Raw genomic sequence first — 13,276 nt, 5'->3', positions numbered from 1 at the left:
CATATAAATTTGACGTGCCACATATGTATGAGTTCTTCATTATTTTTATTGACTTTTTACTATTTTTATTAACATGTTACAATGCTTAATTTGTACTTAGAAAGTATACCCTATAAGCGGCTGCATAAATTTCGAATGCTGTAAACATATGCTACATAATTTTATTTCAATGTACATTTCAACAGGGTTGGGTCAGTTAATATATTTTAACTAAATTAAATTAATGTTAATGACTTAAAATTAATTTAGTTACGTTAAAACTATATGAACAAAAAACCAACTAATTAAAAATTGCGTTGGGATTAAATTAATTTAAAGTAAAACTTAATTTTAAAAAGCATTATTTATTAAAAGTTTAATTAAAAATTCATAAACTTTTAAAATTAAATTACTCAAAACAATTATCCAACAAATTTAATATTTTATTTGTAAATTTAAATTTACATTAAGTTTATAGAAAATAAAAAGTAGGTATATTTTTATATAGAAATGCATTTTTTTTTTAATTAAAAATTAGATTTCAATTATATTTCATTATATTTAACATTTCGAAAATAAAGATATTCTTAAAACCAAATTATATTCTTTTCTATATATTTTTACGCGCTGTCTTTTCGAGAATTTCAATTACTGAGGATGCGAAAAGTCGATTGGTCGCGGCATGACGTTTGCCTGCGGCGCAACTCCGTGTGCTACTACCGCTACTACGCACTCTGTTACGCTTTCTATTTCATAGAGTTGCAACAACAATGGCAACAAGGAAGACGCAGTTGTGAGTCATTTACTAAGTCTGGTTCTTGGAATAAAACGGAGTGCGACTAATTTCCAATCGAATAGCCAAGGGCTGAAGAAGAAAAAGGATTATTTGTTCTGGTTAGAGTATTAGTGGGAGATTAATCTGGTAAGTTGTTTCTTTCTTGGAGAATCTTTTGCCCTTGTTCTTTCCCTGAAAATGAGGCTTTCTTGTCCCTGTCTGTTTTTGTCTTGCATATGGTAAAACATAGCGCATACATATGCGAGACAAACTCAGACATTTGAGAATCTTTAAAGACCGAAAGATATAAGCGATTTATTTGTGAGTACTGCACACGAGCTCGACTGTGACAGAACTGTCAATTCCGAGATAAACAATTCCAACTTCGGTTTCCATTTATTGTGTTATTTACCTATTTGCAACTCGAGATCAACCTGCTATTCTCTTGTATTGAGTAGCAAGTAGGTGAGGAACGTCACACGTTTAGTTTTCTAGGTTCATTTTATAGGTTGCTTGGTTAATTTGCATACCTACAGCCTGATATTTTTGTACTTGAAACGTTTAAGTATTGGGGGAAGAATTGGCTTGGGAGAAATGTTGACAAGTGTTTCTTTATCTAATCAAAAAACTCGCCTCGCATGCTCGTCTCGCATGACAAAGTGTCAATTCAATAATCAATTGTCCCGTTTGTTTTTCCAATAAATATCTTATTAATCTTTTGATTACACGATGACAGTTGGCAGGAACTCTTGCCGTTTCTTTTTTCATAGAGAATTTGCATTTAAATTCACTCTTTACAGTTGATTTTTTGTGTGTTTTTCTTTCTCCCTAATATGTAATTATAGGATGTTTTTCATTTAATGACACAAGTCGACTCAAACATCATTCTATCTTTTCTTTGATTTTCAGTGAGTAATAAACATAGAATGATGCTTGTGTCAAATGGAAGCACCTACAAATTGTTTTAAGTGCAAGAGATATAATACAAATACGGCGCAGAGAAAAAGATTTTCCATAGCCTATTAGTGTATATGTCTTTTTTTGAGTTATATATGTATAATATTTATATATTTATTTCTCAGTATTTGTATTGAAGATCTGAAGAACAAGGTCTGAATCTTGATGAAATAACTGTAATAGTAAAATGCCTCTCACAAACCAACATGTTGTGGGTAATCCTTGTCTCGATGCTAATGCGTCACTTGGGATTGATGAAGCATGTTTTAGCATTCTAAATGAGTATGATATACCTATCACATTTTATTCTGTTTCGTCGGAATGTCATATGGTATGTATTTGGTTGACATTAAAAAAAATTTTATTGAATTTCACTGTTAACAACATTATCCTATGCTGTTGCAGTGCGATGGTATACCACAAGCTGTTATACCAGCGGGTAAAAACTCAACATTGGTTGTATCAACGAAATATCCCTTGTTTATGTTTTATGAAGCTGTATCCAGATATTGTCAGTAAGTAACTTAAAAGCATGCAAATTCTATTATCTTATTTGTTTCATCTTTTGCTGAAATGTAGAAGTGTGCAATTACCATACTGTAATTCGTATTTACAGCCAAACGTATGATTTCAAAGAACATGGAAGTTATGGATGGAATGTTTCTCAGAAGGAATTGTGCTCGAATATCTACACGATTCGTGAACCAATAAACAGTTATCTTCGTAAGAATTTGCAAGTGTTCCATCCATCTCCAGCAATGTAGATTAATTTTGATTTTGGTTTAATTTACTTTTTTTCTAGGAATTATATAGAAAAACAGTTATAAAGAATAAGTTAAACTGAGATCAAATTAATATACATTGGTAGAAATGGTCATTTAGTTCTTTTGTATCTTATTTTATGGAACCAATGTTAATCAATGATTCTTCTTGTAGCGATATTTGCAGCTTTCATGGTCTACGTTCTATTATCGATTTTATTTGCCACAGCCAAAGTTATCCTACGTGTGGTAAAGGGAAAATTGTCTCCAGATAACATACACGATGTAAGTCTTTGCACAAATGTATAAAATGATCATAGGGAAGTAATGCATTACTTTTATAAAGTTACATTCCCAATCTTATATGATTATTCTTGCGTTGTGCTGGATATATACTATTCGTTTTAGGATTTGGACGAACTTCAAGAAGCAGAGACTTCAACTCCGATAGTTAGGACAAGCAGATCTAGTACTAGAATCCGTTCAATCGATACGTTCAGAGGGTATCTTTCGTTTTTACATATAAAATGATGTAAAACAGATCAACCTAACGCTAAATATGGTAAAAATCATTTCAGGATTGCTTTATTATTGATGATATTTGTCGATAACGGTGGTGGCAAATACGTATTCTTTAATCACAGCGCATGGAATGGTCTGACAGTGGCTGACTTAGTATTACCTTGGTAAATTATCTGTATACTCATATTTCATACAGTAACTAGAAGAATAGTATAACATTATACTGGTAACTATTCAATCATTGTATGGTCTTATTCCAATAAGAACAAAATTCATATTAAAAATATAAGCCAACCTCTTGTTAATAAAATAAATAGTAAATTTTTCAAGTGTTTATTTTATCTATATCTTATGTATATGTATTTTATCTATATCTTATAATTCGTTCTGTCGCCATTACATGCTTATATTCCTGATTTCAGGTTTGCATGGATCATGGGATTATCGATCACTATATCAAAACGGTCGGAGCTTCGTGTCTCGAATTCACGCATGAAGATCATTTTTCGTTGCTTGCAACGTGCGCTTGTCCTCGTGCTTCTCGGATTGATGCTGAATTCGATGAGCATGGAGTCACTAAAACATCTCCGGTTTCCGGGTGTTCTTCAGTTGCTGGCCGTTTCGTACTTCGTGTGCGCTACTATTGAGACTATATTTATGAAGGCCCATTCTCAGGTTTGAATTATATTTTGTTTTTCTTTTTAATAACACGTTATGCGTATCTATGATGGACCAATCTGTGATAATGAATAATCTCTTAGGACGACGTGTTACAGTTCGGTCGATTTTCAATTCTGCGAGATATCTTGAACAATTGGGCGCAATGGTTGATCATTTTAGCGATTATGGTGACGCATATTCTAATCACATTTCTGCTGCCTGTTCCGAATTGTCCGACGGGATACTTGGGACCCGGTGGTAATTACTCTCGTTATGGAAAATTCCCGAACTGTACCGGAGGCGCAGCCGGTTATATAGACAGACTCGTATTTGGTAGTCATGTATACTCCAAGACGCAAAATCCGGTGTACGGTACTATTTTGCCTCATGATCCTGAAGGTATGTATAAAAAAAATAATTTTTATTCTTTCCAATGAATGTTCGATAAATTTTGTCTACTAGGTCTATTTGTGTCACTCATACTTTTTGCAGTTAGAATATACATTTTTTTTTCTCTTCAACATCTGAATGTATATTTACTTTTTTTGCAAGTGCAAAAAAATTGGAGCTTTAAGAGAAAGCAACACGAATAGATCTGTTAAATTAAATGAATCATTTATTCAAATTCGAAAACATTGCGTTTTTTGCATCTCACAAAAAGTTAAGTTAAAAAATTCTTAAAAAATTAAAAAATTTTAATGTAAAAATAAATCAATAAAAAAAATTATTTTAAAACGTAGCAAAATGTGTTTTACAATATTTTTTTATTAATTTTTGTCCAATGATGTTTCATCAAATATTTTAAAGTAAAACCCAACTATTGAAAAAAATATCAATTTCTAATTTTTTAAAATATAATTTAGGAACAAAATATAGAAACAACGGTAAAAAAAATTTTTTTAATTTCTCTATGATTTTTTTTCACTGAGATGTTTAATTTTTGAGATATGAGTAAATCGAGAGTGTTTTTGAATTTATGAATGGTAGTGTATAATCAACATATCATTGACAGGTATAATGAACACTATGTCTATAATACTTGTCGTGTACATGGGTGTCCACGCTGGAAAGATTTTATTACTCTACTATCAATGCAATGGTAGAGTGATACGCTGGTTGCTGTGGTCATCCGTCACTGTAAGTTTTAATCTATATAATTTAACATGAAAGTAACAAAAAGTCTACATATGATTAATAATAATCCATATTGATTTTCAGGGTCTTATTGCTGGATTATTATGTCACTTTGACAAAGAGAGTGGAGTGATACCAGTCAGCAAAAAAATGATGTCACTCTCATTTGTTTTGACAGTATCCTGTTTTGCATTTTTATTATACGCAATCTTGCATTTCCTTGTCGATTATAAACAATGTTGGAACGGTGCACCATTCGTCTATGCAGGTTTGTAATTGCATTATCCAACATTACATATAGGATATTCGATAACAGATTATATTGTTTTATCTTTCTTATGCGTTAAGTGTTACGCATAAGAAAGCGTAAGTTAATAAACTTTACATACTTTATATTTGTTTTAGGTTTAAATCCAATTACTCTCTATGTTGGACATAGTCTTACTAGAGGCCTATTTCCATGGGCTTGGAAATTGTCACATGCTACGCATTGGTCAGTCCTCGCTATGAATTTGTGGACCACAACTTTATGGGGTGTTATCGCATATTGGTTGTATTTAAAAGACGTTATTATATCCGTTTAAACTTGTTGAAGATATTATTTACGATTTTATCATAAGGCGTCATAATCTCGTATACAGGGAATTAAGTAAATTATTAAGTAAATTATTAAGCAGATTACTATGCTTGCAACACTGTTAGTGCAGATAGACGCGCTTATGGGTTTATGTGATTTACAGATGCGAATATTTTCAAAATAATGTGATAAGACGAAACTAAAAGAGAAGGTAGTTCGATCGCTTTTATACAAGCAATCATCATTCATTGATAAATGTTGTTAAATTATATAGATAATACAATTTTCATTTTATTCATTATCATATATTAATTTTCAACAATAATTAGAATAACTGTCGACCTTTCTCAATTTTGTGTTGATTTCTCAAATAAAAGTTTTATAACATTTAATGATTTAATCACTTCATTTTTACATCAGTTTTAACAGAAGTAATTTTTTCTTCCATAATAAACATTATATGTATACAATATAAATAATAAAATGTGTGTGTGGAAAGAAATTTATTATTGTAAACAAATTATCGATCGTGCATGAAAAAATATTGTAAAATTATACAAGTAATGCAATTCTCACTTTGATCATTATCATGTATTAATTTTTTTAAATAAAATTTTTATAAGATTTATCGAACCACGTATGACATTTGTAACATTAATTTTGACAGAATTTTTTTAATAATATAAGCAATATATACATATAATAAATATAAAATATGTGTAGCAATAAATTGATATAAAAACGAATACCTTAGCTTTATTTATACATTTCTGTCCTTTGGTTCTTTATAGGGTAAATCCAGAAATTTGAAGACATCTTCTTCAGATGTAATTTTTTCAGCTTCTCCTGGAAGACCTAAAAATAATCTCTTATAAATGTGAAATTTGTCCAATTGTTACATTTACACACTTATCTCTCGCACTCTACCTTCGGTCGTGAGGCGCTTCAACGCATATTCATTCAACGTATATTTCTTTTCCAATGCATGCGCTCTCATATTCTTGTTGAATAGATCACTTCCCGTGAAGTAAAGTATGGCACAGTAATATTGATCATGGAACGTAAGACGTATATCTAATCGTCTGAACGGCTTGTCTTTGTCCTCTGATAGCCGACACACTCCCTGTACGAGAACAATGTATGATTAATCTTTTGTATGCATATTGCTTTTCAGTACCTTCTATATGTTGGGATTGTTTGTGTTTGGATTTACTTTTCATTACTTTTATAAGTATAAGAACATTTATCAATAACTCTTACATATACTTTAACGTCTTTAGTATTTTCTAAAGTATTTTTAGTTATTAAAAAAAATTAGATATAAACATAACTAATTACAATGCTATTGGTTTTTCAAAGAAAACGCACAGGTTATAAATCAACTTATTATGAGTACAGAAGGTTAAAAATGTCTTTGCATGAGCTCTTTCTGGCTTATCTCACTTCAGTACCATAAATTTAGTGGATCCAAGAGATATCGTGTCTGTAATTAGTTTCTTCTTTTCAAGACACTCGACAATTGCTTTTAATGATATGGTCTTCTTTTTCTCATTTTTCGCTGTCGATATATAATCAGGATGTGTCACGAGAACATCGATATCTCCACTTTCCTCCTTGCCGCGTCTATAACTTCCACAGATGGTTATGAGGTAAGCGCTGTTCAACTCTTTGATAGCTTTTTTTAATATCTTCTCTATCTCTACAATTTCTGCTCTAGGTATTTTCTTCTCAAAGTCATCAAAGTACCTGAAAAAAATTGTCATGTCAGTTAAAATGTCTCTACAGTGTCAAGGAGTCAATTTCATACTTCAGTCCCAATTTCTGATGATGTGTGAGCTTGTTTTGATGTTTCTTGAGATCTTCCAAGGTTTTGATACCAGCTTCCACTAATTCCTTTGCCTTAGCAGGACCTATGCCAGACACTCGGGCCAACAGACTAATGGAGACATTAGTCTCATCTTTCTTAATCTAAAAAAAGCAATGTGTACAGAGACCCAAGCACGTTATTATTAAAATCTCATACAAGAATAATAGAAATTAACAAGTTACATCTTCTAATTTTTGCAGCTTCCCAGTCTGTAGAAATTCGTCTATTTTCTTTGCAATTTTCTCTCCTATTCCAGGTAACTTCTTCGCCTCCTTCCCGCTCTGGACTCTCTCCGTCAGGGCGCCTAATGTTCCAGCTGCTTTGCGATACGCATTGTACTTGTAGACATTCTTACTGACATTACGTTCATAATCCGCTAGTTCTGCAAATAGACATGTACTTATCGTATGTATATAAAAACATGAACGAAATCGCGTTCTTTTCTCTTCTGAAGAAATTATTTTACAACATGTGAAGAGACATCGCTTACCCATCAAAAAATCGCACAAGTCCTGATTTGGATTGTTCGCATTACTCGTGGCTTTTCTTTTACCCATTATGTATGACAAAATGCGAAACAAATTTCGAGATCTATTCAGCTTGTCACTTCTCAACTTCGTTCAATTTAAATGATATTTATGATATTTATTTACTGAAACGTCTCCAACGAAAACGACCGGTCAAGCTTTTTCTCTCTCTTTCTCTTTCTTAAAGTTTGTTTTGTAAATAGAAATACATTCTCGGCATCAGAATCTGCCGGCCATAGGCATCGAGTCTAGATATTCATGCATCGTGGTCGTTGCTCCAAATAAGAAACCAGCGTTTTCTCTCTCTCTCTCTCTCTCTCTCTCTCTCTCACACACACACACACACACACACACACACACATTCTCAGAAATTTTAAACTTTAATTTAAAAAAGTAAAAAAGTCTTTAATTTTACTTGATCAATTTAGTTTAATCGTAGTACCCTGTAATAATTTTTAAAATAAAGTTTTTATATGATTTATCAAACTATTTTACTTTTATTAACATTTAACAAAAATAAATTTTTCTTTGATAATAAATATTACATGCAAAATAATTTTAAAATTGCTTATCAATTCGATAAGTCTAAATCTTAGAATTCGTAGATGTATGCTAGCACACAAAACATTTTAATAGCAGTTTTTGAAAGATTCCTTGATTTTGAAATTATCACAATATTAATTAACAAAAAATATCTTCGTGTAAGGTAATATACAGATTGAACAGATTCACTAAGCTTGTTTCAACACTTAACATTTATTTCAGACAAACTCTGTGTATACGAATCCATAGAGAGAAATATAAATTGATCTATCTAAAACGCGCTCAACAATTCTTCCTTATATTTCTATATAGTTTATAACGTGATACAATAAAATCTCTTATTGCGTCAACTGAGAGAGTATAATCGACGGACTTTCTCTATTATCTTATTGACATTGCACAGTGATACATTTTTAAGCACAGAACTTTTTATCTTTCAATTTACTCAATGTGGCAGGAACTCATTTAAGTAACAGTGGCGTGCCAACGCTGCCATGTCAATGTTTGGCACGTCGTGTTTACGTATACACACAAAGATTTCACAACAAAACATCAAGAATTACAATAAATATCGTTATGTACATAATACTTTTACGCCGCGCCGGCTTTAAGACTTAAGAAAGCAGTCTCTCATTTAGACTACCAAAAAACAAGGAATACAGAATGAATTTTAGTTGTGATAATTTAAACACTTACAAGAATCCCACTGTTTGTTTTACGTATCTTTACAATGCTGAGTTTTATTGAAAATGACGAGTATATGATAAATAACTCGTTAATAATATTTATTTTGAATTATCACTCGATAATTCAAATATCAGTCAATAGCGGGATATCGGTATCGTTACAGTACCGTTGCATAGCTTTTTTATCATACACAATATTATATGACACAATAACCATGTATTAGCCTAAGTACGCATAGATGTGCCTCTTCAAGCAAAGTGTTTTTTAAAGTGGTATCACAAGAAAATTAAAAAATCATACTCAACATTTGCGCAACGATAATATAGCTATACCGATACTATTATTAAGAATTACAGAATCCCGCTGCCTAAAACAGAAGTGCAATCTAAAGCCAGCGCTGTTGTTCAATAGAACGTTTGGCATTATATTTAGTCATACCTTCAGTCATGCATGACAATTAAGGCAAACGAATATATTTATCATAAGTATCTGCGTAAAAAGTCTTGGGGAAAGGAGGTTTCTTAAAAGCGTTCTGCTTCGGAGATCCAACTTTTCATCCGACTTTTCATAACTAATAAATAATCTCATTTGTAACCTGTTCTTTTAATGTAGTGGATAATAAACAACCATTATCCTCAATTTTCTCAAGATTTAACACAGACGATCAAAGTACCATGTAATCTGGACGGATCTTGGTATCTAATTCACAAATCGCCAAGTTCACTCATTTAATCCTGGAGTGCTACTGTGGATGAATTTTCATCAAAGTGTTAATTCAAGCTTCGTAGTTTTTGTTGTTAAAATTTCGATAGCTTAAAATAACATTTAGCAAGATTTTGTATAATATTAAATAATATGTACATTAAATAATACATTAAAAATAATGTTAATTAAATTATTCTAAATTATTTTACAACCTACAAGTGGCAAAAGATATTCAAAAAGTTCTTAATTGTAGAGGTCAATTTTCATTCAGAGTAATACTAATGTAAGAAACATATATAAGTAGCATTCCAGGGTTAAGTACCTAAATACTTTTAATTGAACGCTATCCTATACGGAAGGTAAACGACTGTAAGTTGCGTAGCTCTTTACGCAGCAGCCTGAGGCAAAAAAGCAAATGGCAAGTACAATGACCAATACAACGATAAATATGTAAGCACATAACTGCGGGAATCTGCCTGGTAGCCACAGAATCGTGAATTCAACGGTCTTCTCTTGGGTGTCTGCAATGCACATGGACATGATGTAATTACCGATGAGAAAAATCTTAACACAATGTTTTTAATTTTTCAACAAAAAAATAAAATCAAGAAAAAATCAGGTGTTGGTTTCCAACAAATATGAAAAAAAAAACGACCAGTATAATAAGGTATTATTGTTCTTACTTTAAAAAAAATAAAATTGAGGAATAAACTCAGCTTTTTACTTTTTTTTTAAATACAACTATAATAATGGACTAAGTGGACAAAGATCTATACCTATATAGGCAAGTCCATAACCCATGTGTGGCATGCCCATCCTGTAGGAGCAGGTCGGTATTTGTACTTCATGAATATCCCCTACGTCCATTCTTAATTGGTACAGAGGCGACTCGTACGGCGACAGAATCCAAACATCGCTCAACTGATCCGTCGCCGTGTCCAGACTTATGTGCATCGCTTTATGTTCATGCGCGGTAAAAATGACTTGCGGCGATAACTCTTTAAGGACCTGCAACAGCAAGATAAATAAATAAATAAATCGTCATGTGCGCATATATAAGCTAGCTAGTTTCCTTCCTTCCTTGGAAAAAATGCTCAAATGTACATTTTGCACAAAATTTCCGGGTGTAAACAGCAAAGGCATGTGGCTAAGAATAACATTAGTTGTATTCCTTTCCGCGTAATCATTAAGAAACGCATCCTTCGGTGCTTCTGGCATCGTGCGCGTCAATCTATTCACCTAAAAAGTAATATTTACGTATTTATTTCTTGAATATGCAAAGATTGTGCAGCAGAACGTTTATATTTACTTTGAAAAAGGTGACGGATTTGTACACTAAAGTATCTGGCTGAGTATACGCAAAATTGAACCTCTTGTGGATACTGGCAGAAACACTATCATCTTCTCCGCCAATATCATTGTCACCTGGCAAATAAATTTTCTGAAAGAAAATAAGACCAGTGGATAAAATGTAGACTTTTTGTGAAAAAGAAAGAAGAGATATTATGTGACTAAATTAAATACCATTATGTCATCTGGCATCGAAAATATTGAATCCAGTCTCCTCTTGTACCTCTCAAAATCTTCTGCATTAGCTACATGACCCTCGTCCATAAGATCACCTAAGAAGGCAATAACGTGCGGCTGAGAAAATTGTAATGCCCTTGAGAAGGTTTTCTCTAAGTACCTGTGAAAGAATGCAACGCTATGAAATAAAACTGAAATCTATCTCAAAATGCAAATTAGCTGTGACTTTTATCTATTAAATACATAAAATTAATAAATGTTTTATGGTTGTACCTATCACTGTCCCATCTCGCTATCCATGAACCAAAATAATTCTCATATTTTTCCCCAAGAATTTGTGGATCCGCAACAAGAAGAATTTTAACACACTCCGAGCATTCACGCATGGCCCACTTGAGCTTTTGTACTTCATATACGAGAAATTCATTGTAAAATATTGTTGCAAGAACAATGACACCAATGGATATTATTCTGTGTTTTAACCTGTTTGATATAATTCATTAATCATCAATAACTTTGTTTTTTGATACAATGACAAATAATTCTTGCAAAACAATTATAAAACAAAGATCACGGTCATTGCTAATCATTTTAACTATATTTAATTTCAATTTAATATTATTAATCTAACATAAAAAAAAACATTTAAATAACATAAATAAAACAAAGTTATTTTGTTCAATATATATTCTTTTATTGTCAACGACTTCTCTGGTAAAAATTTTTTTCATAAATGTTTATACAAATTGGAATATTTTTCAGAAATACTCAAAGTCTACATCTTCTCTTAGAATTTTTCATACATGCGATTTCTAAAATATTCTTTTTAAAATTTCTCATCCCACAATTTAAAAAAATACTGAATTTAAGAAAAAAAAATCTTAGAATGTCTTAGAATATATGAAAAATTTTGAGAAAAAAATGTAGACTCTCTGAGTATTTCTGAAAAGAGAATAATTTATATGAAAAATTAAAGAGTTATAAAATTATACAGAAATTCCAAAAAATTATATGAAGAATTCTGTGAAAAATTTTCACCAGAGTTATTGTTATTTCACTATCAAGTATCTCATTTAATGATTCATAAATCAATTTCAATTTTTGTAATAAATAATTTTTAATAATTTGAAGTAGATAGCAATGTATTTTGGAAGAATTACGCACAATTCAATCGATTACGTGAAAAAAAAAAATTACCTGTTTCGTCGTAACATCTCCGCGAGATTATAGCATTACAAAGCTGGATAGAAAACTCAATGACACAGTCTTGAGTTCGTTAATCGGCATATTATTGTTGATGATCTGATAACAATCGGACCGTTGGTACAACGTGATAACCTAAGAGGTTATATGATCGTGTGTATGTACGTACATACATACACCAGGCGAGCATAAAAATTTTTTACTCACTATCTTATCGCTATTGATCCCTGAAACCTTCAAACAGAAACCCGCATTCTTATGTCATTACAGTAATTGGCGAGACGTGCGATGATCGGCTCGTGTCGTGATCACGTTCGAAAAAAAAGGGAATTATTTACCAAACGCTCCTAGAGAACCTCTAGGAGAGAGAATCATGGGGTCACGTGATCGACTCTGTGATTGGCTGGCGGAAATGTGCAAATTTTGCATTGCGACGTCAATGCATTGGCCGGCATGCATCACGCGGAACAACCGATGGTTCCTTGCGACGAAGGCTGCGGTCCATTTGACGCTACAAATGCTTCGAAGCGTTTGATTAACGAATCGGAACAATGAATTTTACAAATTGACCAATCAAAGAATACTTCGAAGTATTTGTAGCGTCAAGTGGACCGTAGCCAAAGTCAACGCATTGACGTCGCAATGCAAAATTTGCACATTTCCGCCAGCCAATCACAGAGTCGGTCACGTGACCCCCCTTTGGCGATTCTTTCTCCGAGGTTCTCTAGCCAAGACTCAACACAAAATAAAAGAACGTAATTGAGTTTGCAAATACAAATGCTAAAATAAATATTTAAAAACGTTTTTATCTTGGCATACCATTTTACAATACATTACCATTTTACAATACAT

At 32.1% G+C, this 13,276-nt stretch overlaps 3 protein-coding genes across 5 annotated transcripts; 1 reads left to right on the top strand and 2 right to left on the bottom strand.

The window, feature by feature from the left end:
- The first annotated feature begins 705 nt into the window (after positions 1–705).
- Positions 706–6,005, top strand: LOC105198606 (heparan-alpha-glucosaminide N-acetyltransferase). Of its 2 annotated transcripts, none has more exons than XM_011165372.3 (12): positions 706–901; positions 1,837–2,042; positions 2,117–2,226; positions 2,328–2,434; positions 2,648–2,757; positions 2,881–2,975; positions 3,051–3,158; positions 3,417–3,669; positions 3,771–4,053; positions 4,667–4,791; positions 4,873–5,056; positions 5,194–6,005. In XM_011165372.3, the coding sequence occupies exons 2-12, from the start codon at positions 1,899–1,901 to the stop codon at positions 5,370–5,372; spliced, it is 1,698 nt and encodes a 565-aa protein (XP_011163674.1). In that variant the 5' UTR covers positions 706–901; positions 1,837–1,898; the 3' UTR covers positions 5,373–6,005. The 2 variants fall into 2 exon arrangements, with proteins under 2 accessions (XP_011163674.1, XP_011163673.1); XM_011165371.3 differs by having other exon boundaries at positions 707–901; positions 3,756–4,053.
- Positions 5,637–7,986, bottom strand: LOC105198605 (DNA polymerase beta). The gene is made up of 6 exons (XM_011165370.3): positions 7,723–7,986; positions 7,415–7,614; positions 7,173–7,333; positions 6,817–7,111; positions 6,293–6,488; positions 5,637–6,220 (listed from the first exon to the last, which is right to left on the bottom strand). The coding sequence occupies exons 1-6, from the start codon at positions 7,787–7,789 to the stop codon at positions 6,126–6,128; spliced, it is 1,014 nt and encodes a 337-aa protein (XP_011163672.1). The 5' UTR covers positions 7,790–7,986; the 3' UTR covers positions 5,637–6,125.
- A 509-nt stretch (positions 7,987–8,495) lies between these two features.
- On the bottom strand, positions 8,496–12,796 carry LOC105194849 (uncharacterized protein C630.12). Of its 2 annotated transcripts, none has more exons than XM_039452953.1 (8): positions 12,632–12,796; positions 12,419–12,559; positions 11,495–11,704; positions 11,219–11,381; positions 11,004–11,135; positions 10,799–10,933; positions 10,471–10,702; positions 8,496–10,215 (listed from the first exon to the last, which is right to left on the bottom strand). In XM_039452953.1, the coding sequence occupies exons 2-8, from the start codon at positions 12,433–12,435 to the stop codon at positions 10,043–10,045; spliced, it is 1,062 nt and encodes a 353-aa protein (XP_039308887.1). In that variant the 5' UTR covers positions 12,436–12,559; positions 12,632–12,796; the 3' UTR covers positions 8,496–10,042. The 2 variants fall into 2 exon arrangements, with proteins under 2 accessions (XP_039308887.1, XP_011158263.1); XM_011159961.3 differs by having other exon boundaries at positions 12,419–12,523.
- Positions 12,797–13,276: the final 480 nt, after the last annotated feature.

The sequence above is a fragment of the Solenopsis invicta genome, chromosome 8 (assembly GCF_016802725.1).
Source record: "Solenopsis invicta isolate M01_SB chromosome 8, UNIL_Sinv_3.0, whole genome shotgun sequence".
NCBI lineage: Eukaryota > Metazoa > Arthropoda > Insecta > Hymenoptera > Formicidae > Solenopsis > Solenopsis invicta.
Note: the sequence above shows the minus strand (reverse complement) of the source record. Positions and strands in the feature narration are given on the sequence as shown.